Here is a 26,518-nt window from a genome sequence, read left to right as displayed (position 1 = left end):
AAGTAGGTTCCCTCTCCAACCAGATAGTCTACCTAAGAGAGAATGAATCAAAGGTTGTAAACCCTCCCTTTTTAGTTTACCATAATGCAGAGGAATCCTAAGATATTTTATTGGGAAAGAACCTAGAACACAACCAAAAGTCTCCAAAAAAGGGGAGCATTCTTCTAACTCTACATTAATGGGGATCAATTCACTCTTATGATAATTAATTCTCGTACCAGAGATTTGTTCAAAACAGGTTAAAATCCATGCAATTCTGCTACTTTTCTCAAGGAAGAGTAGAGTGTCATCAGCATACTGAAGACAAACCACCCCACCAGGACCAAAATCAGGACACAAACCCCTGATAAGCCCCTCTCTACCTCCTTTGAACAACATTTTAGAGAACACATCTACTACAAAATTAGACAAACCAGGGGATAGGGGGTCCCCCTATCTTAAACCTTTCCCAGTAAGGAAGAAGTCACTTTCAACTTCATTTATTTTAACACCCATAGAACCACCTGTGGTAAGTTGTTTAATAAGTCTAATCCAAAAGGGGCTAAACCCTCTAAGTTGTAGGATCTCATATAAGAAATCTAGATTTACTCTATCATATACCTTTTCATAATCAATTTTGAAAACAAAATCTTCTAATTTCCTCCTATGCACCTCATGCACAATTTCATGTGCAGTTACTACACTCTCTAAAATATATCCCCCCTTAATAAAGGCAGATTGATTCTGGGAAATCAATCTACGTATGGTTTTTGCTAACCTATTTGTCAACACCTTACAGAAAATTTTAAAGCTACAATTAAGCAAACTAATAGGTCTAAACCCTCTAAGTTGTAGGATCTCATATAAGAAATCTAGATTTACTCTATCATAAGCCTTTTCATAATCAATTTTGAAAAAAAAAACTTCTAATTTCCTCCTATGCACCTCATGCACAATTTCATGTGCAGTTACTACACTCTCTAAAATGTATCTCCCCTTAATAAAGGCGGATTGATTCTGGGAAATCAATCTACCTATGATTTTTTCTAACCTATTTGTCAACACCTTACAGAAAATCTTAAGGCTACAATTAAGCAAACTAATAGGTCTAAATTTCTTCATAGTTCTAGCATCACTCTCCTTGGGGATCAAGGTAATTATAGCAAAATTTAATCTAAAAATATCTAGTTTATCTTCAAACCAAGCATCAAACAAATTCATTAAATCCTGAGCAATAACATCCCAATAATTTTGGTAGAAAAAAAGGACAAACCATCTGGCCTAGGTGCCCCATCAACATAGGAACCAAAGACAACCTCTTTCACTTCTTCTAGAGTAAATCTACTTCTTAGCATATCATTCACCTCTAGAGTTACTTTTTCTTTAGGTAGAAAAAAATCATCTAGCAACCTAATATCAGGTCTATCCTCAGCACCAAACAAGTCTTTATAATAATTCTTAGCTATCTCTAACATCCATTTTGTTTCAGTTATAGGGCCATCTGGACCTTCTAAAGATGAATCATCTTTTTTCTCCTCCTTTGATTAGCTAAAGCATGAAAATAAGCAGAATTTCTATCCCCTTCACAAATATCTTTATCCCTAGAATGTTGCTTAGCTTTTATTTCCTCAGTAAGCCAAAAGGAACTCAGCTCAGCAAGGATTTGCTTGCTCTGCTTTTCCTCTGTTTTCAATGCAGCTCACAAAACAGAGCAAAAATAACTTAGTTCCGTTTTTGCTCTGTTTTTTGAGCTGCATTTTGATAAGAGAGAGAGAGTGTGCGCGTAGAGTAAATTTGGGGGAGGGAAAGAGAGAGAGAGAGAGTGCAGTTGTGAATTGCTTAATTAGTGGTGTTCAAGGCCAGTATATTACATTATACACTGAGTCCGCAAATTTACATATTTAGAGTGCTGCGATTGGGAGTGTAGAGAATAGAGATCGTGCTAGACGAGATATGAAGGCTAGTATCGGTGGTGGTAGGCCATGAGATTGACTAGTATCTCCACGGCAAACATCATGGTTAGGGTCTGCACGTGAAGCTGTTCTTCAGTTATTCGACCATGATCGAGTTGTAACCCCGCATGTTGAATAAAGTTCCTATTCTACTCGAAAAATGTTCAATCAACAACGCCATAATCATATCTCTTAAAATTAGACTCGAGAAATTAGAGGGTCTGCACGTGAAGCTGTTCAGTTATTCTACTCGAGAATTAGAGGTAATTGCTAGAATTTCTATTATAAAGTTCATGTTTGTATGATTGTTGGTTCAGAAATTTTTCTTCACAATTGAATATGCATAAGTTCCTCACAACATGGCTCCATGTGGATCAAACTGGTGGTGCACTGTTTTAATCTCTCTCCCATATTTAGAGGAATTTCCATGAGTCATACTAATGATGGACGCACAACTCTATTCTAGAAAGACGAATGGTTACAGAATATTAATTCAGAAGAATTCCCGAGAGCATTCTCCTTTACTAAAAATGAGGTTCAGTCAGAGAATTCTTAACTTCGGCTCAACTATCACAGAACTTTTTCTTACCACTCTCACCACAAGCTCTTGCTGAAATTCGAACCCTACAAGGCCTAGCTGCATACATTGATTTCTCTAATGATACCCATGATTCCTGGACTTGTGAATGGGGTGTTGTGAATTACTCATCCAGTGCTTACTATAAATTCTGCTTCAGAGAATGCACTGCTCATGTCTCTTTCTCTTGGCTCTGGAAGTCCAAATGTACCCCCAAGTTCAAATTCTTTTGGTGGCTAGTTTTAGAGGATCGGCTGAATACTAGAAACATGCTACGAAGAAGAAACTACATCTTAAACTCCTCATATAATTGCCTGATGTGTCCCTCACCACCTGAAGAAACAATTGAGCATATGATCTTTCAGTGTGAATTCAGTAAATCTTGTTGGAGCAAGTTACAGATGATTTGGCACATAATGGGGACAGACTAGAGATTGTAGAAAAAGGACGTGCCTATTGGAAAAATACCTTATACATGGAAATGATTGGATCATGGAGCATATGGAAAGAAAGAAACAACAAGGTTTTCAATTGCATTGATCCAGACATTGACTCTTTGTCCAGGAGATTCAAAAAATATTTTGCTTTGTTGGTACATAGAACAAAGAAGGATTTGCATCCTTATATTAATAATCTTGTAGACACTCTTTAGAACTACCTCTCCCCCTCCTGTACCTCTTTTTAGTTCCCCTGTAAAGATGTAAATTCTGGGTCCTCTTTAGACCCATTCTTAATATATTAAAATAGTAGGAGCCTTTCCTACTGTTAAAGGTTCAATTTTTTTTTGAATATGCATAAGTTGATGATGCAATGCTCGTATTTCTCATTGATACATGATATGATATATTCGCTTATTTGCTAAAGGACGAGCAAAGGTTTAAGCTTGAGGGAGTCGATACGTGCATTTTGCATCATCATTATTGCTACATATAGGATTAGTTTCTTTGTTATTTGCCTTCATACATTGTTATGTATGCATTTTTAGTCGATTTTCGAGACTTTCCTACAAAGTCCCTGTTGGAAATATAAGAAATTTACCGCAAAATTTAATACACGAAAACAGTAGATAAAACATGACTATTATAACATGGATCAAGGAGCCTTTCCTACTGTTAAAGGTTCAATTTTTTTGAATATGCATAAGTTGATGATGCAATGCTCGTATTTCTTTTATCAACTGTAAGCTCATTGATACATGATATGATATATTAGCTTATTTGCTAAAGGACGAGCAAAGGTTTAAGCTTGAGGGAGTCGATACGTGCATTTTGCATCATCATTATTGCTACATATAGGATTAGTTTTCTTTGTTATTTGCCTTCATACATTGTTATGTATGCATTTTTAGTCGATTTCCGAGACTTTCCTACAAAGTCCATGCTGGAAATATAAGAAATTTACAGCAAAATATAATACACGAAAACAATAGATAAAACATGACTACTATAACATGGATCAAGGAGCCTTTCCTACTGTTAAAGGTTCATTTTTTTTTTGAATATGCATAAGTTGATGATGCAATGCTCGTATTTCTTTTATCAACTGTAAGCTCATTGATACATGATATGATATATTCGCTTATTTGCTAAAGGACGAGCAAAGGTTTAAGCTTGGGGGAGTTGATACGTGTATTTTGCATCATCATTATTGCTACATATAGGATTAGTTTTCTTTGTTATTTGCCTTCATACATTGTTATTTATGCATTTTTAGTCGATTTCCGAGACTTTTCTACAAAGTCCCTGTTGGAAATATAAGCAATTTACCAAAAAATTTAATACACGAAAACAGTAGATAAAACACGACTACTATAACATGGATCAAACTAGGCATATGAACTTTTAGGCAATAGGAAAATATCATACGCAGTAGTGAATTTGAGGAGAGCATATCTACTCCAAATGCTAGAACAAGGAACTGAACCATGATCTGAAACATGAACCTAAACATAGCAGATATGAGCACATACTGGACAGAAGCAGAAGCATCATCGTGACCATTGTTGGTGTTGTCCCCCCATGTGGTCGAAGAGGTCGTCGACGTCCGGGAAGAAGTCGTTGTTGGGGAAGGTGTCGTCGGCGTCCGTGATGAAAGCAGTAGTCGCGCGAAACCGCTCCCCAAAAACCTTATCGCCCTTTTCCTGTACAGGACTCGAAGCAGCGCAGTTCCGGAGGCCTACTGTCTCGACCGGCGGTGCACGCCGCAGGCCGGGATGGGAAAGACTTGAGCGGTGGTGCAAAGCTCTGGAACCAGGAGGTAGGCGCATAGGCAGTGGTGGCTATATATGTGTTTCTATGGAGAGGAGCAACCTCTCTTTTATAGGCACAGAGGGAGGAGCCAAACATGCCAACGAACAGGCAGCAGCCGAAGCTGAACAACCTTCGTATTCAAAACCCACTGAAAAAAGTTTCAGATTCTTGCGTATGTTCATATACCCGTTCATGTGTGGCAAAAAGAAAGAGAGAGAGGGGCTCTTGGCTCGAGGCATTACCGCAACCCACGGCGCGGTGCGACGTGTCGTGACGAGGAGAGCGAGCGAGCGGCAGCGTCGTTGGAGGAGGAGCGCGTGTGGTCAGCTCCAATTTCCCCTTATTATTTATCTCTTACAAGTGGTGTGAAGAGCTCTCCTTATAAGCTGCTCCAACTCTCGTTCAACTAGCTTAGCAATGTGGGACTAAACTTTTGTCCCACCCCTTGCCATGCATGAATGGGCCAAGTGGGCCTCTAGAATTTATTAGGAATTTCTGAAATATTAAATGGATTAGTCCAAAATAGGGCAAAATCCAACAGTCCCCTTCATTGTTATTTAATTCCCGGGAGGTAGAAAACCTCATTTTTTCGTATTTTATTTGTTTCAAAACTTTCTGGATTGCTATAAATTAAGGGAAAAATACCTGATCAGTTTTTCACCCGAACGAAGGCCGTGAGCGAAAGAACCCCGTGTGAGGGGCCACGAGGTGCGAACGACACCAGGTGGCGCACCCAAACAAGTTGGGCGCGCCACCCAGGCTCATTCGCCCCTCGAGCGTCACCTTGGCCCCCCTTTTTACCAGAATCTCCGTTTCGCCTAAAAACCCAAGCCATATTTTTCCCGAGATTTATTGAGGTGGCGGCGGAGGCGAAAGTCCTCTCGTACTCCGGGAGAGGGTAGATCCTGCTGCACCGGTGCCTTCGGTGAAGGGAAATTCGACGCCATCGACATTCCCACTCCTCCTTGGCTTGGGAGGAGGCATCTCCATCGACATCTCCATCAGCACCATCATCACCACCATCTCCATCTACGAGATCGACGTCATCCCCCTCATAGTTTGTGTTGAATTGAACCCCGGATATTGTTTTTAGTGCTATTGCATGTTCATGATTGGTACTTTGTCATTATTTGGTGGGAAGATTATATATTCAGATTGTATTGTAATCATTATGCCTCTGGTCCATATCATGTTTGATATTTGTGAGTAGTTTCCCACGTTCCTGAGGGCATATGATGATCTAGTTATGACTCTATATGATGTGCAATGAGTATTTGGTCAAATTTTCTATCTTTTATGCTGTTCTATGATGGTTTTATGCGAACGTCGACTGCATATTGCTTCACCTATATGGGCTCATAGGGCTGCACTTTAATGTAATGCATTAGTGTTGGAAGGGTCGGAATGACAAAATCGTGTTCCAACAATATGGGTTGCATTTGAGGGTTTTTTTTGGGGACCCTAGATCTTATAGCTATGATGAGACATTTATGTCTTAGTGATTCCTATACTCGCTCATGAAAATGGCCCTAGGACCCATCATAAGGGTTGCATTTGCTCATACTTATGGCTGCACCTAATTAAGGCTCCGCTTCTAATTGAATAAAGCTTGAAAAAATATTTACCACATTATTTAGAACTCAGATACTAGTGAATCCATGCCGTCCTCGGGAACTTTAGTCTCATATAAGCAGACACACACTTGAGCTTGTCTTGTTGCTGCATAGAGGATTGTGCTTTTCTCTCATCGAGAGCATTTACGTATTTGCTATTTACTTTCTGCATTTCATTTCTATTGCAAACTATACACACAAAAACACGAAAACTGCTACTTTATTATTACTGCTTTCTTGTCGATTCTGCTAACCTATACCATCAGCTTCTCGTGGGTTCGACAACCTTTGTTATTGAAAATTATTACAATTGATCTCCTGCACTTGGGAGCCATCAATATCTCTTGCTACCACATAGTTGTTTATCTTGCTTGGTGCATATAGGTGAACCATAGTATATAGGTTTGAGCTTGACAAAGTAAACAGTAGTTTTATTAAGCATTTGTTAAGCCCATCTCGAAAAAGTTTTTAACCGCCTATTCACCCTCTCTAGGCGGCATCTATGTCCTCTCACCTGGGCCTGGTTATGTGGAGTAGATGAATGCAAGATCTTCATGATGGCTAGCTTAGCCTCCAACTTTTAATCCTTTTCATCTCCCTGGTGGTTTTGTTCCGATGGAAGATGACTTCAGCAGGTTTTGCATAGTCTTTGCTTGCTTTGTTTTGTTTGATGTCTTGTGAGCTAATTCTTTAACATCGTGTACCTCTGAGCCGTTTGGAGTTTTATTAATTTAAAGCGCGATGTTCTTGCTTTTAGTTTATAAAATAGTTGGTTCAAATACATGATTCAGTACTAAGTTTTTAATTGTATAAACTCTCAAATGCACCAACCACAACACAAAATTGGATCAATCCTACTCCCTCTATCTCACGAAGGTTGTCTGAGGTTTGTTAAAATTTGGTTGTATTTAGACACTATATAGCATCTAGATACATCTAAATTTTGACAAATCTCATACAAGCTTCATGTGACGGAGGGAGTATTTTACTGTGATGCCAATTTCACTAAGGTAGAGAGGAACACAAGATTAGGAGACAAAATGAAGATGCCAAATAATACGAGGTTGTGAGTCATGCTCTTGCCAATTCACTTGGAAAAGAGGAACTTATGAAACTTTGAAAACATGTCCCACGCTTGATTTTACTTGAAAGTGCGAATAAAGGACATGCTGATACCTTCAACCATCTTGTAACACGTGACTCAACCTCTTATCGCACATCAACTTACCGCTCATTGACCAAGTGTAGCAAACAAGGATAGGCTACTAATTGACTTGACTACTTCAAAGTTGCCTTACACAACTTCAATTTAGCCCCTCCTTTGAGGAGGTGCTAATTCCAATTCTTCAGCTAGCAACTTCTTACAGGTAGAAGGTGGGGGCTTGCTTCAGTTTGGGTTTCATAGTCATAGAATGCCTTCATCTTTATCTATATCTAGATCATTAAGATCAAACTGAAAGTAAGGACTTCCTTGCTAAACTATATCTTTATTTCATTGGAATAATTTTTTTTTTGTAAGGCCTTCTCCAAAGCTAGTTTCTTAGTGCTCTATCATAGGTAAAATGCTTACCTGACAGCGTTTGCTTACCTGACAGCGTTTAACAAGGAGAGAGTGATGTTATGTCTTAGGTAAGATATATAACTTTTACACGGAGAAATATGCAAAAGAATACGTTGATAGTCTAATCTCATACATAGTCTAAAATCAATAATTAATGCAGATACAATCCGTATAAGACAATGTATTGTGGTCGTTGTTTCTTACAATACATCGGTATCTAGGATAAAACATGCTAAAATCTTATGCATTGCGAAAGGAGCAATGTGTTACCCCCTCCTTCCCAAAGTACGGTGCATATAGTTTTTGGTTAAAGTCAAACCTTTTAAAGTTTAACTAAATATATAGAAAAAAAAACATGAACATCTACCATACCAACAACACACAATATGAAATTTTATTCACAATAACTCGAACAATATTGGTTTATAATTGTAAATAATAGTATTTTATATATAGTTGGTTAAAATTTTAAAAGTTTGACTTTTAATCAAACAAAAACTACATGCGTTTGGTTTTAGGAAGAAGTGAGTAGTACAGTCTACTAGGGCGAATGGTCGCAAAAAGGTTGTGTTCTTCTTCTTTGATGATGAAAACGACGAACCAAGTCAGACCCAGGTCAGAGTTCACCCGGCCAGCAACCCCGGTCGAACCCTGGCGCGGCGCCGAAATCCGATCTCGTGGCCACCAGCGGCACACACCGTCACCGATTCCTCTTCCTGGCTTCCTTCCACAGCCACACCTCCCTTCCCCTGCAAGATGCGCACCACCACCACCACCTCCTAAACCCCAACCACGCCATCCATGGCCGCCGCCGCCGCCCTATCCCTCCACCTCCACCTCCGCCTCTGCCCGCCTCCCCATGCCCACCGCAGGCCCCCTCGCCACGCCCCATTCCTTCTATCCACCCCTCTGCCGCCCCACAACCTCCGCGTCGCCCACGCCCGCCTCCCTTCACCGTGGCGCCCCTCCGTCAGGGCGCGAGCAGGCACCGTCGACGCGCCGACCCTCGCGCGCCCCGGCGGCGCCGTGGAGACGGACCGCCTCCCGCCCGACGTGCGCGACCGCGCCATGGACGCCGTCGACCACTTCGGCGGCCGCGTCACCATCGGGGACGTCTCCTCCCGCGCCGGCCTGCAGGTCGACCAGGCGGAGCGCGCGCTCCAGGCTCTCGCGGCGGACACCGGCGGCTTCCTCGAGGTGCTCCTCTTATAGCAACCCCCCTTACCCACTTTAATTTGTGGTCCGCGATGATCCGAGCGTGAAATCCTCCTAGGTTTCGGGGGAAGGAGAGGTGCTCTACGTCTTCCCCAAGGACTACAGGGCCAAGCTCGCCGGCAAGTCATTCAGAATGCGGGTCGAGCCACTCGTCGACAAAGCTAAGGTGCTGGATATAGAGGCAACCAACCGGCTTTCTCAATTCATTCATGTCAAGCCGGTGCTGATGATTTCTGATCATGTTTGGTTCTTTGCAGGAAGTGGGCGCCTATGTGGTGCGGGTGTCCTTTGGGACGGCACTAGTTGCCTCCATTGTGATTGTATACACTACCATCATTGCCATTCTCTCTAGCTCCAGGTATGTATGCTATTGCAAGACCGACTTAGGTGTGCAACTGATTATCTACCTTCTAAAGCGATTCAGGCACAATGTTGTCTTCTTTGTCTACCATTCAATGTCAGCGACACAAAGGGGGGGTTATGATCAAAGGCGCGCCAACTGGGGGGGTTATCATCAAATGCCCCGTAAATCTCTCCATATCGAAACCGTTAAATGACTTAATCTATGTGGCCACTGTAGATTGGTAGGGCTCCACTCTCTTTGTCTACAACAAAGTGATCCCTCATCCCTTCCGTTGAAAAAATACGATACCTATTATTAGTCAGTAGATGCCATTCTACCCAGTTTCAAAGATTCTGCCCGTGTTAACAAATTGTTACTACTGTTTTATTTTGTGTTTTGGGAACTTTAGCAGTTTAGTCATTTATCCTCGGTTTCCCATCCAGTGATACCACTTCCTCTTCTAATAGCAGTGATGAAGATAATCGTGGCAGACGGCGCAGATCCTATGGATCTACCATGTTCCTCCCAACAGATCTATTTTGGTAAGTCTCCTCTAGTTTTTGAGTTGGGGATTTGATGAAATTATAACTTTCCGTGTGAACATAAATCAATTGTGTAGACATCATTTTCAATGCAGTCTCCTGTGTCCTCCGCAGGTACTTGGATGCAGGTTCCTCTAGGAGGCGGCGGGTCGAAAAAGAGAACGGGATGAACTTTATAGAATCTGTAATTTAATAGGGTTTGGCTTGATTGTTCATTTTAATGTGTAATGCTGGTAGGCCTAGGTGCATTGAAACTGTATATTCTCTAAATCAATGCTGTGCAGGTATTTTCATTTGTATTTGGGGATGGCAATCCTAATGAGGGGCTTGAAGATACAAGGTGGAAGATGGTAAAGGATTTCTCGTAGAGCACATAGCTGCTTCTGTTTGACCTTATCATGACCACCTATTTTTTGTTACTTTTCTGTAGCAAATTTCATGTGTATCCTTGGATAAATTCACAGATTGGGCAGTATATTTCATCAAATGGTGGAGTTGTTACGGCAGAAGAACTGGCACCATATCTTGATGTATCAGCACCTTCAGAGCAGTCTAAGGCATATAACTTCTGTTCCAGAGTGCTATTAAGTATTATTTGTTTCTGTTAGATCTGATTTAGTTTTTCACTTGTCCTTTGAATAGTAAATATATCAAGTATAATTACCCACTCCTCTGATTTATAGTACTCCCTCCAATCCCTTTTAATTGACTTGGATTTAGTAGAAAGTTATACTAAAACGGAGTCGATTAAAAGGGATCGGAGGGAGTACATGTCTTTTATGTCATTGACAGTCTTCAAGGTGACACATGAACAAGCAATTTCTGTGCAAATATGTTGGCACATATAAGAATAATATTGATGTTTTGGATGCTAGTAATCCTTTCATTTTAGATGTTGAAACCTAGAAATGTTTGTCTGGTACAGATTCTAAAAGGACCTACATTTGTAGCAATAGTGAGTAGTTGACTATAAAGATAATGCTAGTGTAACAAAATTTCCAAATAAATTAGGGATTGAGTTCAGTCTCATCATACCCGTTCTACCTTTTGGCGCAGGATGATGAATCGTTTATTCTTCCAGTTCTTTTACGCTTCCAGGGACATCCAGAAGTTGATGAGCAGGTCTACATTTTCCTTGTATATTGCACTTAGAGAGCCGCCATTAATCATATGGCCCTATATCGCTCTTCTCAATTCTGACACTTTCAACCTCATTGCTTACTGAACATGACATGCTCGACATAACTGTCTGTGAACTGAAACACAACTTGCTTGAATTGATCAACCTTGAAATCTCAAATATGTTTTAAAATAATCTTTTTTTTGTCGGTAGGGAAATATTCTTTATAGATTCCCATCGCTGCAACTTACTGCTTCATCGAAAGGAGGTGTGAGCAGAGAATATGTTGGTACAAAATGGTCTACAATGTTCGGTAGCATCGAAAGATTTATGGAAGAGAAACCATGGGAATTCAGGTTGGTATTCAATTTTAGTCATTTGAAGCTTTATCCTTCAAATTACTTCTACTCCGTAGTTGCTATTTCACCCTAAACTTGTATAACTAGCATATTTGGATGGCAAAGTTTTCCTTGGAATGATATGTCTCACATTACACAATGAGCTGCAGCGGAGTCCAGAGTCCAGGGATAAATATTTTTTGTGTTTCTGTTTGATGCATTAGAGGGTATTCATCATCAGCTCTAAATTTGCTATCTTGAAATCTGAATTATGTCCTTTGTCCTTGTTGTTTGTCTTCATATGCAACCTGGTTATTTTACAGTAAAGCAAATGCATCAGAGAGGGCAATGGTTGCTGGTCTGGGAGGACTCAATCTTTTTGGTGTCATTATTCTGGGAAACTTATTGAAGTAAGGATTATAATTCTTCCTTTGAAGTATCATTTCGTTGTATTGAAATCTCACTTATTAAATTAGTATTCATCGTGAAGGCAAATGACAATGACGCCTGGTGGGCTTATCTCATTTGCTGCACAGCTATTTCCGTTGCTTCAGGTATAGCTGTGCTTACCCTTCCTGATTATTTCTTTATAAATGGGTTGGTACTTGGTACCAATCCTTCCATTACTCATTTTTGCAACGCATACAGCTGAAAGAAATCATGCACCCTTCCTGTTTTCTGAAGGAAATTTAGGACTTCTGTATGTTATTGATGTAGCTGTTGGATATATGAATCATGTGTTCATCATATGATGAATATTATTAATGCCATACTGATACCGCATGATTGTTTGCAGATATATGCTGGCTCCTTTTTTGCAATACCATTATTTAGATGGTTGCTGCTACGTAAGACCAACAATGACATTGCAAGGAGGAATAAGGCCAGAGAAGAAAGAGCCCAGGAACTGGTTTCGCCAGAGCCTTCTCTCAGAAGAAAGGTAACAATAAAAAGTGTATAGCTATCTGTTTGATTTAACTGAAAAATTAAGTCCAGCAAACTTGAGCTCAACAAACTTTATATTGTTGCTATTTACACACACGTAGACATGTTTGGAGAAAAGCCAGGTATAGTCCAGAGCATTTTCCCTTTAACCTGATAGGCTGAAATTTGTATGAGGTCAGTTATTTGCTCCTAGTTCCCAACTTCCCATGCATCATAAGATCCGAATAAGAGTACTACCACTTTTGATGGGCTTAACGTACAACAGCAAGTGGAATTGTTCCGCAACTTGATCATCTTTGTCAACAGCTACAGGATGCAGTAAATAGTGGCTACTCTGTTGTTGGTATAAAGTGAAAATATATGACAAGCTTGATAATTAGCATTACACATATATTCTAGTCGCATGCTTCAGTATTAGTTAGTACAGTATTAATCTTAGTTGGTTGTCATCTTTTCATCAACTTGCTTTCTAGGGTGCCTTTATTGATTTCTTACAACTTAAAATCTTGTTTTTTTTCCTTTCTGTTATTTAGTGGCATAAATTTAGCTAGTGCTTTCTGGCTTTTCAGTTGCTCAGTGCACGCGACATGGCTCAACGGAAGGTGATTACACCAGATGAGATTGTCTACACAACCGAAAAGGATCTATTGGATCAGGAATATGATGTGAAGGAGTGGGAAAGGCGATTTAAGAAGATTGAGTCAGACTGATGTTAATGATGGCTATACTTGAAATTCATATCATGCATGGATGGTTCTTTGGTCTGGCTTGCTGATCCTTCCTGGGTGTAGGATAGATCTGATTAAACCATTCAACCAAGTGGGCAGAATGCCTAGATGAGAGACTGAATGGTTCTGGCGCCTGCTGGTATTCTGTGAAATTTTTGCAGCAGCGGTTGGTTTAATTCTATGGATGAAGGTACTGCGGCTGCTGTACATATATGTAACATTAGTCTGCAAAATTGTATAGATAGCTGTAGCTCAACGGACAGAAGCAAAGAAATCAAAATTAAGAGCATGACACGGGAACCCGGGATGATATTACTCCCGACTGAGGGCTAGTGGGAAATGTAAAGGATAATGCTCATTAAACTGTGGCCGAGACATGAGCATTATAGAGTCTAGATTAATGAGACTTGAGGATAGTTAATGTCAAGTTCCTTGGTTTATTCGTAGGCATTTGTTACCCCCTCCGTCCCAAAATAACTAGCTCAACTTTATCTATCTAAAAAAAGGGGAGCAAGTTATTTTGAGAAAGGGGATATTATTCATCTGTTCTTATTTTCAAGGATCAATATGATGGGACGTAGCATTCTGAAATAAGGTAGTATCAGGTATGATTGAAAGTAGCAAGCAGTAGCATCAGAGTATGTGTATTGCATCATACGAATGACTAAAGATCGCATAAAGATGTGTCCAGACTTGAACATCAGAAACAATACAATTGAATTTGTTTACCCAAGAAATTTAATGTACGGATCATTCGCTAACTATCATCGATCCATAAACGCTTCCTGTCCGTGTGACTGTTTCTCCCTCGAAGGGACAAAGTAAGAATTATGTTTGAAGTCGATGACGTCCAAGCTTATTGAGTTATGACGTCCAAGCTTCAGTTAGATCTAAACTGATCCGAGTATGAAGCAAATCCCCAACGCCACCAGAATACATCCAAATTGCACTGGATCGTATTGCGTAAATACGTCAGTTCAGTGACCCAGTTCAGCTCTGGGCAATCACGGTAGCTGATTGCTGATGGATGCTGTCATGACAATGCGAAGGCGACTGACGCCATGGCGATAAGGATTAGCAGATGAATCACCTGCGAAAGCACAACCCAGGTGGTGGTTCGTCACTGTCTATATATATAGTACTATAATAAAAACATAGTGCAAAGAGAGAACGTGCGAGTATAGTATATTTCGGGATAAGGAGTTTAGTGTTTGATGATGCATCCGCTAAGTGCAATATATATATTATGGAGCTACAGACAAGTGTGTATGGTGCAGATTTCACTTATATAAAGACTAGTTCTTGGATAAGAATTAAGTTAATTCTGAGTCAAGTGACATATCTAATCTCAGTTGCAAAACACGTTACAATTCATAATTAGCATGAATCACACATTCACACATCAATTGAACCGTCGGAGATATTTAAAACCTATGTTGCAACTCATAACTACCATGAATCACGAAGCAATCCAACCGTTCGTGTTTTTTCCTCGATACAACCCCGTGTGTAACTAAAAAAAATATCCTAGTTGCAGCCCATGGTAGCAGGAATCACAATGCCATCCGATGGTTTAGGAGTCAACTAAAAATTAAGCTAATTCTGAGTCAACTGATTCTTCCAAACCTTTGGATTGCATTGGGATTCATGCTAATTGAGTTGCAACTAAATATTTTCTTAGTTGCATATAAGGTTGCAGCTGAGATTTTAATACTTGCCACATAGTTTGCAACTGAAAGAAGTAATTCGAACTGTTAAATTGCTTTAAATTTCGTATTAGTCATGAGTTGCAACTAAAGTTAAATGATATATGACCTAAATGAGAATTAAGTCAGTTCTCAGTCTAACTAAAATTAGTCACTCCGTAAAAAACAAATGCTGGAGAAGTGAAAAAAATTATATGAAGAAACTGCACCTGCCGTGTTCCTTGTGAATCCGCCATGGGCGGGAGGTAGCCGCGCAGGCCAACGTTGTAAACCGGCCTGCCGTCGGGGTAGAACAGCCCGTAGTTGCGCTCCGACGCAGGCCCAGGCTTGAGGTTCTCGTTGAAGAGCGCGAAGACATAGACGTCGATGGGCACCGCCGGCCTCAACGGTGTGCCTTGCTTCATCTCGATCCTCCTCAGGAGGTTCCCAATGTAGGTCCCGGCGTGCTCTGGCGTGGCGCCGTGCTCGTCGGGGTCGCCCCGGGACGGCCATCCCGTCTCGGAGACCTTGACGTGGATGTCCGTGTGCCCCATGGCCTGGATGGCGGTGTACACGGCGTCCACCTGCGCGTAGAGCATGTTGTCGTAGTTGAGCCCGGTGTTGGGATCGGTGACGCCAGCGTTGGGCTGGAAGAGCACGTAGTCCAGCGGCACGCGCGCCGGGTCGTCCTTGTAGGCGAAGAACGGGTAGCAGTTGATGAGGAACGGGGCCCTCGTAGCGGACAGGAAGCTGAGGAACGGCCGCAGGTGCGAGACGGCACCCGGGTGGAACGCGCCGGCGGAGGGAGGGTAGGAGGCGCCCATGATGTCCAGCGAGTGCGCGGTGGTGACGTTCACGCGTCCCTGCAGGCCGAGCGTGCCGAGCGCCTCGTGCACGGAGTGCATGGCTGGGAGGAGGCTGTCCTGCAGGACCGTGTCGTTGCCCTTGAACACCTCGTTGCCGACGGTGATGCAGGTGATGCGCGCGCCGGCGCGGAGGTGCGGCGCCACGTGCTGCCGGAGCCACGCCTGCGCCGCGGCGGGACTCACCATCGCCGGGACGTGCTCGTTGCCGATGCCGACCACGAACTCGACGCCCGTGCCGAGGAACGCGTGCAGGACGCGGGGGTCGGCGTCGTAGAGCTTCACCTTGCTGATCTTGAGTGAGCGGAGCAGCGAGGACACCCGTGCTGGCGAAGGGAGGTTGTTGGCGATCTGCCCGTAGTTGACTCCGATGGACAAGGCCTCCGCCGCCAGCACTTGCTCTGCAAGTTAATTGTTGGTCTTACTGCATAGTAGGGATAAAAATGGAGCGAAGACTAGGTAGTGTCACATTTGTTTATATTTTTTTTAAACAGAAACAAATGTATGATAACACCGAAAAGAAATAGAAAATAGATATTGTCAGCAGCTATGGACCTAATATGGTATGAACACGAAGCAAAAAAACGAGTGTTTGCCGAAACGAAGAGACATCTTAAATCATGAAGAAAAGAGCAAGCAACACAAGAAACCAACAAATTTGATCCCAACCCTAACGCGTCTGCTCAATATACTGGAAAATAGAAGTGTTAAACCATGCAAGCTTCCTTGTACTATTGAAGGGTTTACGTGGTCCTCTGTTTTGATCCTCTTTAAAGGTTCAGCTTGACAAGGTTACATATTAGGCCTACTCGATTGGTCATGCATATCGAACCCTGGAGTGGAAATTGCACATTAGACATAAGCAAAATGTTTCCATGTCAGTTTCGCCGTTTTCGCGAAAAGAATTTGGATTCTGTTTCTGTTCCACGAAATTGCGTTCTTATTGCCATATTTTTGCTCGATTTCCATATTTTCTGGATAAATAGGAAACTTTTCGCTCCATTTTCATCCCTACTGCATAGTGATCGGCTGCTATAATGTAATCTGTTTTTATGCACTTTCTTGATTATTCGATAATGGTCGAAAGAAAAACATGGCAAATAACAACGTGTATCCAACACGAACTCATAATTTATCATTCCATCAGTGTAAGGAGATAGGGAGTGCAGTACCAACATAGAACTAGCTAGACATGCTTCCATACTTAAAGAGATCAGGGAGTGCGTGATCCAATGTAAGCAACATTTCGCTGCACCACATGGCCAAGTTGTGGCAGATCCACTACCAAGATCTAATTAAAATCCAACTGTTCTAATTCCACGTGCACTGCCGGTGAACACTTTACTGGACTATTGGCTAGTTGCTAGCTAGCATAAGAGCATCTCCAGCAGACGCGCTATATCGCGGCGCGCTAAAACCAAGAATCCGCGCGCGGTAAACAGATATCGCGCGCTGTGACGTTTTTTCCTCCGCCGGACGCGCCATTTTGCAGCGCGCGTTGGCGCGGTAAAATAGCACCTCCGCCGGACGCGCCATTTTGCAGCGCGCGGACGCAGCGCAAACAGCAAACACACACAAATATGCATCCAAGAAGATCAAACAATATATAAAAATTCATAAATATATTGTACCATCCAAATACAATACATTGTTCACAACAATACTTCACACCAAATACAACACATACAACAATACAACATGGTTTATGAATTTCTCATGCCCTTCAATCCTTTCTCTCCACAACTTCTGTCTACCAAACACCGATCCACCAAATTTTGGCCTCTTAACGGCGCGGTATGCTAATAGTATCGATATGTTCTCCTCTTCTTCTTGGTCGAACTCGTCATCCGATGAATCATATGAGGAACTCTACAAACATATGTATCATATTAATTCACTATAAACTATTGTAGCTACTTGACGAGTAGAGGCCGGCCGGCGGAGGTTCATACCTTGCGAGCAAATGGGCGAGCACCATGGGCGCGCCAAGTTGCAAGCAAGCTGCTCGAGGACGACGAGGACGACATGTCGACGCCTGCGTGGAGGAGAACGCGACGGCGGCGCGAAGGGGCGGCGGAGAAGGACCGCCGGCCGCAACTCGTCGGCCGACGGCCGCGCGAGCGACACAGCGCGGCGGAGCGTCCGCCGCTGCCGGGAGGAGGTGCGGGCGACGCGGATCTACGACGCGGCGGCGCGCAGCAAGCGAGGCGGCGGCGGAGTCGACCGGCGGCGGCTGGATTTCGCGGCCGGCGGTAGGTGGGGAAATGAGGGCGCGGGCGCGGGGAGGAAATTTCCAGCCGTTGGCTTTTTCGCGCTTGGACGAGCGATGCCGCGCGCTGTAGCCAACGCGCCAGATATGCCGCTCCGGATTGTGCAAAAAGCCGCGCGCCCTAAAAAATTTACAGCGCCGCGCCGTTTACCGCGCCTGCTGGAGCGCCTGATTCTGTCCCGCGCGCGCTATATCGGACGTTTTTATGCCGCGCGGCCTATATAGCGCGTCTGTTGGAGATGCTCTAAGAAATGTAATTAGCTGCAGACTGCTAGGATAAGATATGAATGTAAAATCCATTAATTGTCAAAAGAAAAAAGATGGCAAATAACAACGTGTAGCAAACATGAATGTATCATTCCATCGGTGTAAGGCGATAGGGAGTGTAGTACCAACATACAGCTTTATTGGACTATTAGCAAGTTGCTAACATAAGAAATTGAATTATCTGCAGACTGCAGGATAAAAAATTATCAAAGCCTGGCTTTCCAGAGAAACTTTGTGAAGAAAGCAACTAGTACAGCTCGGGAGCAGATCAGATGCGGGAAATTGGGAGAGGAGGAGGAAGAAATGCCAACATGGGGGTACCTTAGGCTTTTGTAAAGAAAGAGTGAAAGCTGATATAAGTATATATTTTTATTTTTTCTCGAATAATCAAAAGATTAGCGTATCATTTAAAGTGGATTTGTTGATACGGTTTTGTCGCCTTACTTAGGTTGTGGAGCACTTAGATAGAGGGAATCAAGTGTCCTCAGCTAAGGTTTGTATGATATGATCAGCCATAAGCCCACAACCACCAACACACCTAGATATGATTAATCTCAGTAGATGCACACCTGCTGAATAGTCTAGGACAATTCCAGCAAATGCAACCACCAAGTAGTCTAAGATAATAGTACCAGCGAACGCAACCACTGGTCACAAGCTGGCACAGACGACTTGCGAAATGATAAAATAGGTGTCGAAGAAGAAATTATGCTCTTTTGTAAGCGTTCTGAATAGCACAAGAACATACAGGTTAGTTAGTAATCGTTCAAGCGGCGATACTGAAGATACCAGGAACTAGATAGCTAGAGCTCCTGCAGGATCTTGGACGTGCAGCTCAAATGGCGGAGCGAAAGATTGCCAACGAGAGCATAGAAGCAAGAATGGCAGAACATGGAAGAGAAGCTGGATGAGTGAGTGAGTGACCACCATAACCTATCTCGCAATAGGTGCACCTCCATCGTCCCGCGCTCAAGTTATACTACTACGTAGTACAAAATTTTGCATCAAGATTGGCGGAACTCACCTGCGAGGAGGACGGCGAGGAGGAGGACAACTCCGGAAGCTGCTCTGGACGACGGCTGTGTACCTGCCGCCATCCAACCGCGCGTACCCGGCCCCTACGTACAAGCGAGCGGAGGAGAAGCTAGAGAGCAAAAACACCGTCGTCCGTCGAGCCTCGCAGCTCTCGTCTGCTGTATCTGTACGTACGTCTGTTGCCTTTGCCTAGTGTTTTTCTTAGATCGCACGCGTGAAATGGACTGGCGTAGAGTTGACGAAAATGGCCTATTTAAGCAGAGCGAGAGAGGCTGGTGCAGTCTTAGCAGGCAAGGAGGGAGCTGGTGGTCTGGCTTGATTTGTGCTTGCCGGTAGGAAGCGGGGAGGAAGCAGAGTGATATGGCCATCCGCGTTGGCTGCCACTCTACTCTCTCTGACCGTCCCGTCTCTTTCAGGTTCCTGCTTTGCCGTTGCCGCCTGCTTGGCTTGTAGGCTCATGTTTCGATCGGAGGTCTATTGGCGATCCTATGCAAGGTAGGTCCCATAAGACATAGTCATGTCTCGGTCAAGCATGGACTCTACTACGAAAGTAACACGTACTGCGAACCTACGGCCGGCCTGTATTCACGTTGTGAGTCGGTGATGTATAACTGCATCTCTAAGCGAAGGATGTGCGTAAATCCCCATGTCCGAACGCTTACATTGTGATCAACCTGCTGCAAATGAATAGTCAGACTGCAAGATATTGCTACACTCACTGAACACGAAGAGCACACAGGGCAGAGGCGAGGGCGTCGGTGGGCAGGAAGGCGGGCGGCGTGACGCCGATCCGAGTCACCCCCTCCGTCCGATTCGGCGGCACGTGCGCACACTGCAGGCTTTCCTCTTGAGAGTTGAGACCCACTTAAAATGGGCCGGACGTGGGCCCCGCTCCCCGATCCCAGATCCTTCTCTATGATCTTGCACGCATTTCGCGTGATCTTGTCCTGCCCAATGCCTCTTCGGCTCGTCATTCTGCCGACAGGTAGGACGAGCCGGCCACTGGTGTGTGATACTGTCACATCGCCTTAGTGCGTCACCACAAGTGAAGGTATGCCTATGCCCTTACAATGCATTCGAAATGAGCCATGAAGTCATCACCCATCAGATTGCAATAACATTAAATTCTATCTGCCTCCCTCCCGGGCTGCTCACGCGGGCGGCTCCGGAGGGCACCCCTTCCCCCAACCAGAAAACCTAGATCCCGAGCTGCTCCGGCCGCTGCCGCCACCGGCGCCGGCGGTGGTGGCGGCGCCTGGCCGCCAAAGGCGGAGGGCATGGTGGGGCGGGCTCCTCTCGTCTTCTCTTCGCGTGGAGAGGGGCCGATGCGGAGGGCCGCGGCGGCGGGTGGCGGCGGCAGGTGGCGGCGGCGGGTGCCGGCGTTGTGTGGCTGGTCGCGCGGATGCGTGTGGCGCCAGCGTCCTGCCGGTCTGCGAGGTGCGGCATCTGGCCGCCGGCGGTGCTCGGGCCCGATCTGGGCCGGGCGGGCCGCATCCGTTCGCGACCGGTGGGGAGGCGTCCGCTTCGATCCGCGTCGCCAGACGGGCCCGATCTGGGCCCTTGTCGCTGCTCTGCTTCGCGGCCGATGCGGGCAAACTCCGTCGCCACGCAGGTTTGTGGTAGCTAGGCCAGCAGCACGACGGGCTGCTGGGTGGTGCTGAAGGCTGGCTACGACACCAAGCTCGCCGTTTCGCGCTCGTCTCTCTTTGGTGGCGTCCTTTGCCGATGATGGCTCTTTCCTTCCATTCATGTGGGCAGCGGGGTTGAAGTCAGGGCTGGAGAAATCTTGGGTTGTTGCGTACGACGGCGACGCCCGCGGGCGCCGTTACCTTCTTGAAGGCGTCGTCGACCGCCCCCCCTTTTTCGTTCAACCCTTTCCCGGGCACCAGGGGAAACCCTAGATCCATTTGTTGGATCAGACAGTGGTGCCACTTCGGTGACATCCCCTTGTTGGAGGCTCTGTCGAGGTTGTCCCGGGAGCCCCACGACGGCGGTTGGAGCTAGAGGTGGCCGCTACTCTGAGCATGGTTCTTCGGAGTGCTATGTACCCTTCGCCGGCGCCTAGTCGACGTTGCGTCCTCTTGGTCAGGTCAGGTCCTGCCGCCCTCCCGCCTCTTTTGGGAGGGCCGTACGTCGACGTGTACCTCCCTAGAGTTTCTGTCGTTCTAGGTTTCCTCCTATGGTTGCTGCGCGCTTTGGTGACCTTGTGCCCCTTTGCCACGCCTTTGTTGGCCGGTGGTTGGGCAAGGCGGATGCTTGTAGTGTGTTAGTTTGGGTGTGCCTTGTATGCCGGAAGGCACCATTTGTTTGGTTTTCGGTCCGGTTTCCCTCATAAACTGGATCATGGTTTTCTCTTGTAAGCTTAATACAATGACGCGCAGCTCTCCTGCGGGTTCTCGAAAAAAAAATGAGCCATGAACCGAGACTAGTGGTTGAATGGTTAGAGGTTATGGTGCCCTCAGCTAGTTGAGACTAAAGGCTTCTCCAATGGTCCGATGCAAAACAAATACGATGCGTTCGTTTGGTCTTTAAATTTGGCACATAGATATGTTAATAAAATAAATGTTCTAATGCGATGTTTAACAAACTTATTACATTCAAATAAATAACAAAGTTATACAAGCATTTCCATGCATGAAAAAAGAATGAGGAAATTAAACGAGATGAGATTGGCTACTACTCTTTCTCCTCATGGCATGCCAATTATCATATGCGATCAATCCGATCCGTTTGCAGGCGTCTCGAAATGTGGCTGTAAGAGACTTTAACGTTAATATGGAAAAACTCTTTCCATGTTCCTACATCAGGTTGTGGCTTAACCAAGTCATCCTGAATTCCCATTCGTGGTCATTGAGGTCATCAGGATGGTGTCAACGATTATGTTGTGCATGATCACACAACAAGTCATCACTTCATGCATGATCTTCAAAGATCATGTGCTAGTTGGGTGACGAATAATAACCCACCTAGCTTGGAGCACACAACAAATGCCCGCTCCACATTTTTTCTGCAAGCCTCTTGTCCCTGGGCAAACCTCTTGGTTTTCTCTGTATGAGGCATGCGGATAGTCTTCACAAGTGTGGCTAGTCAGGATAGACGCCATCAACAATATAGAATGGCTTGCCATATGCATTTTCATTGATCTCATAGTTCACCACAGGAGCAGTGCCTTGTAGAAGCTGTTCGAATATCAAAGAGCAGTGGAACACATTAGTTTCATTGTGGGAACCGGCCATGCCAAAGAAAGAGTGACAGATCCACAAATCATGCGAAGCCACTGCCTCAAGAATGACAATGGATCCCTCGGCATGGCAGCTGTACTGACTCTGCCATGCAAATGGACAGTTCTTCCACTCCCAGTGCATGCATTTATGCTACCTATCATCCCCGGGAACCCTCTTGCCTCATTGATCGATAATAGTCATGTTGTATCCTCAACAGTTGGCTATCTCAAGTATATTTTTCTAAACACCGCAATCATGACTTGGAAAAAACTGTACATGGATTCACACTCGTCAAAGATATCACCAGATACTCCATACGAAAGCATACTAATAGTTGAGGAACACTTCTGGTAAGAGGTAAAGCCTAGCTTACGAGTGGCATCATGCCTGCATTGGAAGTAGGGGTCATAGTCTGTGATGCCCCGCAAATTTATCAAGAACAGGTCCATTGATATCCGATAGAGGCGTCGGAACATGACTTTCGTGTAGACCGGATCGGTGAGGTTGAAGTAGTATTTATAGAGCTGGTTGTGGACACCCACTCGGTTGCGCTTGATGTTGGCCAAGCGACCCTTCGTCGAGCCCCATTACACCAACATATGCCTGCCATTGTGCTTGTGGATGAGGGAGGCCGCAGAAACCATGAGTTGCGACGTCTCGTCGAACGACGTGTCCATGACTTCCCTGCGGAGCATTTCCAGTGACTGTCTGAGGTCCATCTGCGGGGAAACAACAATATATAAATGACCAACATAGGTGGCGCAAATGGCCAAATAGTGCATCGGTATCATACCACGCAACTGACCGAACAGGTCCTGTCCGTTGAGCCCGATGCGGGCTCCGAGAAGATGGGCGACCAACAAGGACGTGAGCGATGCGGGCAAGGGCTCTCGCCTGTCCCGACGCCGAGCGTGGATGGCCCGTACAAAGCTTGTCTACTACCGCGAGGTGGAGTGGGCGGCAGCGTGGTGGCAGTGTGATGATGTTGGGACTCCAAGTGCAGAGTGTTGTGTCAGTAGAGTATTTTTCCCACATGGGTGACTCGAGGGTTTAAATTGAACTATCAGGGAACTGAGCAAAGGTTATTCTCTTCTCTCTTCTTCTAGCAATCCTGCAAGTAAAATAATAACCTTGTGTCCCCAACTCCACCGTGTGGTTGTCAAGCACAAGGTTTCGTGTAAGTAAATAAAACACAAGTAAAAATCAAACGAGTAAAACTAGATAAAATATAATAACTAAGTAAAAACTGTAAAGGAGTTAATTGTTTTGGGTGTTTTGGATGCAAATAAGAAAAGTAAATATTTTTGTATTTTCGGATTAAAATAGTGCAGCAAATAGAAAACAAGATAAAAGCAAGATAATGGGAGGTGGCAATTTGGCTCATAGGAGCAAATGCTCTCATTATATAAAATAATTAAAAAACAATTTTAAAAATGTTAAAAAATTCTGATATAAATTTGTTGGTGTACATCTTGACATTCTATGTTAGTGCACAAATTTTCGTGGAGAAACAACATTTTATATGGCGTGTACAAAAAAGACAAAAAAATATCCTGTACGTAGTCGTGTTATAGCATCAAAACTTGTCTTTTTTACAGGAGCCACAATTATTTTTAGTTTTTTTGAAAACTTGTGTACCAATATAAAATGTCTAGATGTACATGTAAAAATTTAGTTTAGAATTTTTTGACACTTTGAAATGTGGATTCACATAATGGGAGCATATGCTCCTATGAGCCAAAGTGCCTTTCCCCAAGATAATGGTGTTTCTTATGATAAAAAGTGGACCGAGGTTCATGGGTTCACTTGACTATTCTCTCTTTTAAGTTGTAGTGGACAAATAGCAATTCATCAATGAGATATTTGGATGAAAAATAATAACATGTGAAAGATACGCATTCATATGGGCATCACGTTCTAACATAGAGATGATGCAACACATCTCCCTTATAATCCATAAGAAAGGGAAAACTCCATGCAATCTTGTATTAAGAATTAACAGAGCATAGCCATAAGTACTTTGACATGATGTTTGAATATCAAATATGCTACTTTGAACAAACAAGATCATCACTCTTGTCACGTGACGAACATAGCACATGCATTCACTTTATCCCTAGTGAGGTAGCAAAAGAAAAGGCAATACTGTAATAGATCATGAATTTGTTGTCACTATTCAATCACTAAAATCATGCTACTGTTGGATAACGTTGCATAGAAAACAAAAATTTTCCTACCGCGAACACGCAATCCAAGCCAAGATGCAATCTAGAAGACGGTAGCAACGAGGGGGTATCGAGTCTCACCCTTGAAGAGATTCCAAAGCCTACAAGATGAGGGTCTTGTTGCTGCGGTAGACGTTCACTTGCCGCTTGCAAAAGCGCGTAGAAGATCTTGATCACGATCGGTTCCGGCGCCACGAACGGGCAGCACCTCCGTACTCGGTCACACGTTCGGTTGTTGATGAAGACGACGTCCACCTCCCGTTCCAGCGGGCAGCGGAAGTAGTAGCTCCTCTTGAATCCGACAGCACGACGGCGTGGTGTCGGTGGTGGTGGAGAAATCCGGCGGAGCTTCGCGTAAGCGTGCGGGATGTGGTGGAGGAGAGAGACCGCTAGGGTTTGGGGAGAGAGAGGGGTTGGGCGCCGGCCCTCTAAGGGGTGCGGCCAAGGCTGAGGCTTGAAGTGGTCAGCCCCCTCTCCTATGCCCCTCATTATATAGGTGGAAGCACCAAGAGTTCTAGTCCAAGTCTTCGAATAAGACCCCAACACTAAAACCTCCCATATGTGGGAAACCTACTCAAGGAGGGAGTCCTACCCAAAGTGGGACTCCCACCTTTCCTTGAGGTGGGTTGGCCGGCCACCCTAGGGGAGTCCACCTTGGACTCCTCCCCTTTAGGGTTGGCTGGTCATGCAAGGTGGAGTCCCTCCGGGACTCTACTTTCCATGGTGATTTCTTCCGGACTTTTCTAGAACCTTCTAGAACCTGCCATAAATGCACCGGATCATTTCCAAACTTGGAATATGACTTCCTATATATGAATCTTATTCTCCGGACCATTCCGGAACTCCTCGTGATGTCCGGGATCTCATCCGGGACTCCGAACAAATATTCGAACTCCATTCCATATTCAAGTTCTACCATTTCAACATCCAACTTTAAGTGTGTCACCCTACGGTTCGTGAACTATGCGGACATGGTTGAGTACTCACTCCGACCAATAACCAATAGCGGGATCTGGAGATCCATAATGGCTCCCACATATTCAACGATGACTTTAGTGATCGAATGAACCATTCACATACGATACCAATTCCCTTTGTCACGCGATATTTTACTTGTCCGAGGTTTGATCTTCGGTATCACTCTATACCTTGTTCAACCTCGTCTCCTGACAAGTACTCTTTACTCGTACCGTGGTATGTGGTCTCTTATGAACTTATTCATATGCTTGCAAGACATTAGACGACATTCCACCGAGAGGGCCCGAGTATATCTATCCGTCATCGGGATGGACAAATCCCACCGTTGATCCATATGCCTCAACTCATACTTTCCGGATACTTAATCCCACCTTTATAACCACCCATTTACGCAGTGGCGTTTGATGTAATCAAAGTACCTTTCCGGTATAAGTGATTTACATGATCTCATGGTCATAAGGACTAGGTAACTATGTATCGAAAGCTTATAGCAAATAACTTAATGACAAGATCTTATGCTACGCTTAATTGGGTGTGTCCATTACATCATTCATACAATGATATAACCTTGTTATTAATAACATCCAATGTTCATGATTATGAAACTAATCATCCATTAATCAACAAGCTAGTTAAGAGGCATACTAGGGACTCTTTGTTTGTCTACATATCACACATGTACTAATGTTTCGGTTAATACAATTATAGCATGATATATAAACATTTATCATAAACATAAAGATATAAATAATAACTACTTTATTATTGCCTCTAGGGCATATCTCCTTCAGTCTCCCACTTGCACTAGAG

At 44.1% G+C, this 26,518-nt stretch overlaps 2 protein-coding genes across 3 annotated transcripts; one reads left to right on the top strand and one right to left on the bottom strand.

Moving 5' to 3' along the window:
• The first annotated feature begins 8,717 nt into the window (after positions 1–8,717).
• Positions 8,718–13,601, top strand: LOC124692343 (uncharacterized protein At5g03900, chloroplastic-like). Of its 2 annotated transcripts, none has more exons than XM_047225695.1 (13): positions 8,718–9,128; positions 9,205–9,312; positions 9,404–9,504; positions 9,960–10,031; positions 10,146–10,215; positions 10,316–10,381; positions 10,496–10,588; positions 11,088–11,153; positions 11,365–11,507; positions 11,813–11,899; positions 11,980–12,043; positions 12,286–12,429; positions 13,004–13,601. In XM_047225695.1, the coding sequence occupies exons 1-13, from the start codon at positions 8,733–8,735 to the stop codon at positions 13,142–13,144; spliced, it is 1,551 nt and encodes a 516-aa protein (XP_047081651.1). In that variant the 5' UTR covers positions 8,718–8,732; the 3' UTR covers positions 13,145–13,601. The 2 variants fall into 2 exon arrangements, with proteins under 2 accessions (XP_047081651.1, XP_047081650.1); XM_047225694.1 differs by having other exon boundaries at positions 9,957–10,031.
• Positions 13,602–13,778: 177 nt separating this feature from the next.
• LOC124692344 (glucan endo-1,3-beta-glucosidase 14-like) lies at positions 13,779–19,476 on the bottom strand. Its single transcript, XM_047225696.1, has 3 exons — positions 19,271–19,476; positions 15,078–16,111; positions 13,779–14,252 (listed from the first exon to the last, which is right to left on the bottom strand). Exons 1-3 carry the CDS (start codon positions 19,341–19,343, stop codon positions 14,196–14,198), a joined length of 1,164 nt encoding a protein of 387 aa, XP_047081652.1. The 5' UTR covers positions 19,344–19,476; the 3' UTR covers positions 13,779–14,195.
• Between the last annotated feature and the right edge of the window lie 7,042 nt (positions 19,477–26,518).

The sequence above is a fragment of the Lolium rigidum genome, chromosome 2 (assembly GCF_022539505.1).
Source record: "Lolium rigidum isolate FL_2022 chromosome 2, APGP_CSIRO_Lrig_0.1, whole genome shotgun sequence".
Lineage (NCBI taxonomy): Eukaryota > Viridiplantae > Streptophyta > Magnoliopsida > Poales > Poaceae > Lolium > Lolium rigidum.
This window is presented reverse-complemented; position numbering and strand designations above follow the sequence as displayed.

Bases quoted from the DNA above. Each gene is read 5' to 3' on its own strand.
- LOC124692344 (XM_047225696.1), bottom strand. From the start codon at position 19,343: ATGGCGGCAGGTACACAGCCGTCGTCCAGAGCAGCTTCCGGAGTTGTC. The intron at 16,112-19,270 runs GTGAGTTCCGCC...ATTAACTTGCAG, and splicing joins CCTCGCCGTCCTCCTCGCAG to AGCAAGTGCTGGCGGCGGAG. The intron at 14,253-15,077 runs GTGCAGTTTCTT...GTGCTTTCGCAG, and splicing joins ATTCACAAGGAACACGGCAG to GTGATTCATCTGCTAATCCT.
- LOC124692343 (XM_047225694.1), top strand. From the start codon at position 8,733: ATGGCCGCCGCCGCCGCCCTATCCCTCCACCTCCACCTCCGCCTCTGC. The intron at 12,044-12,285 runs GTATAGCTGTGC...GATTGTTTGCAG, and splicing joins AGCTATTTCCGTTGCTTCAG to ATATATGCTGGCTCCTTTTT. The intron at 12,430-13,003 runs GTAACAATAAAA...CTGGCTTTTCAG, and splicing joins AGCCTTCTCTCAGAAGAAAG to TTGCTCAGTGCACGCGACAT.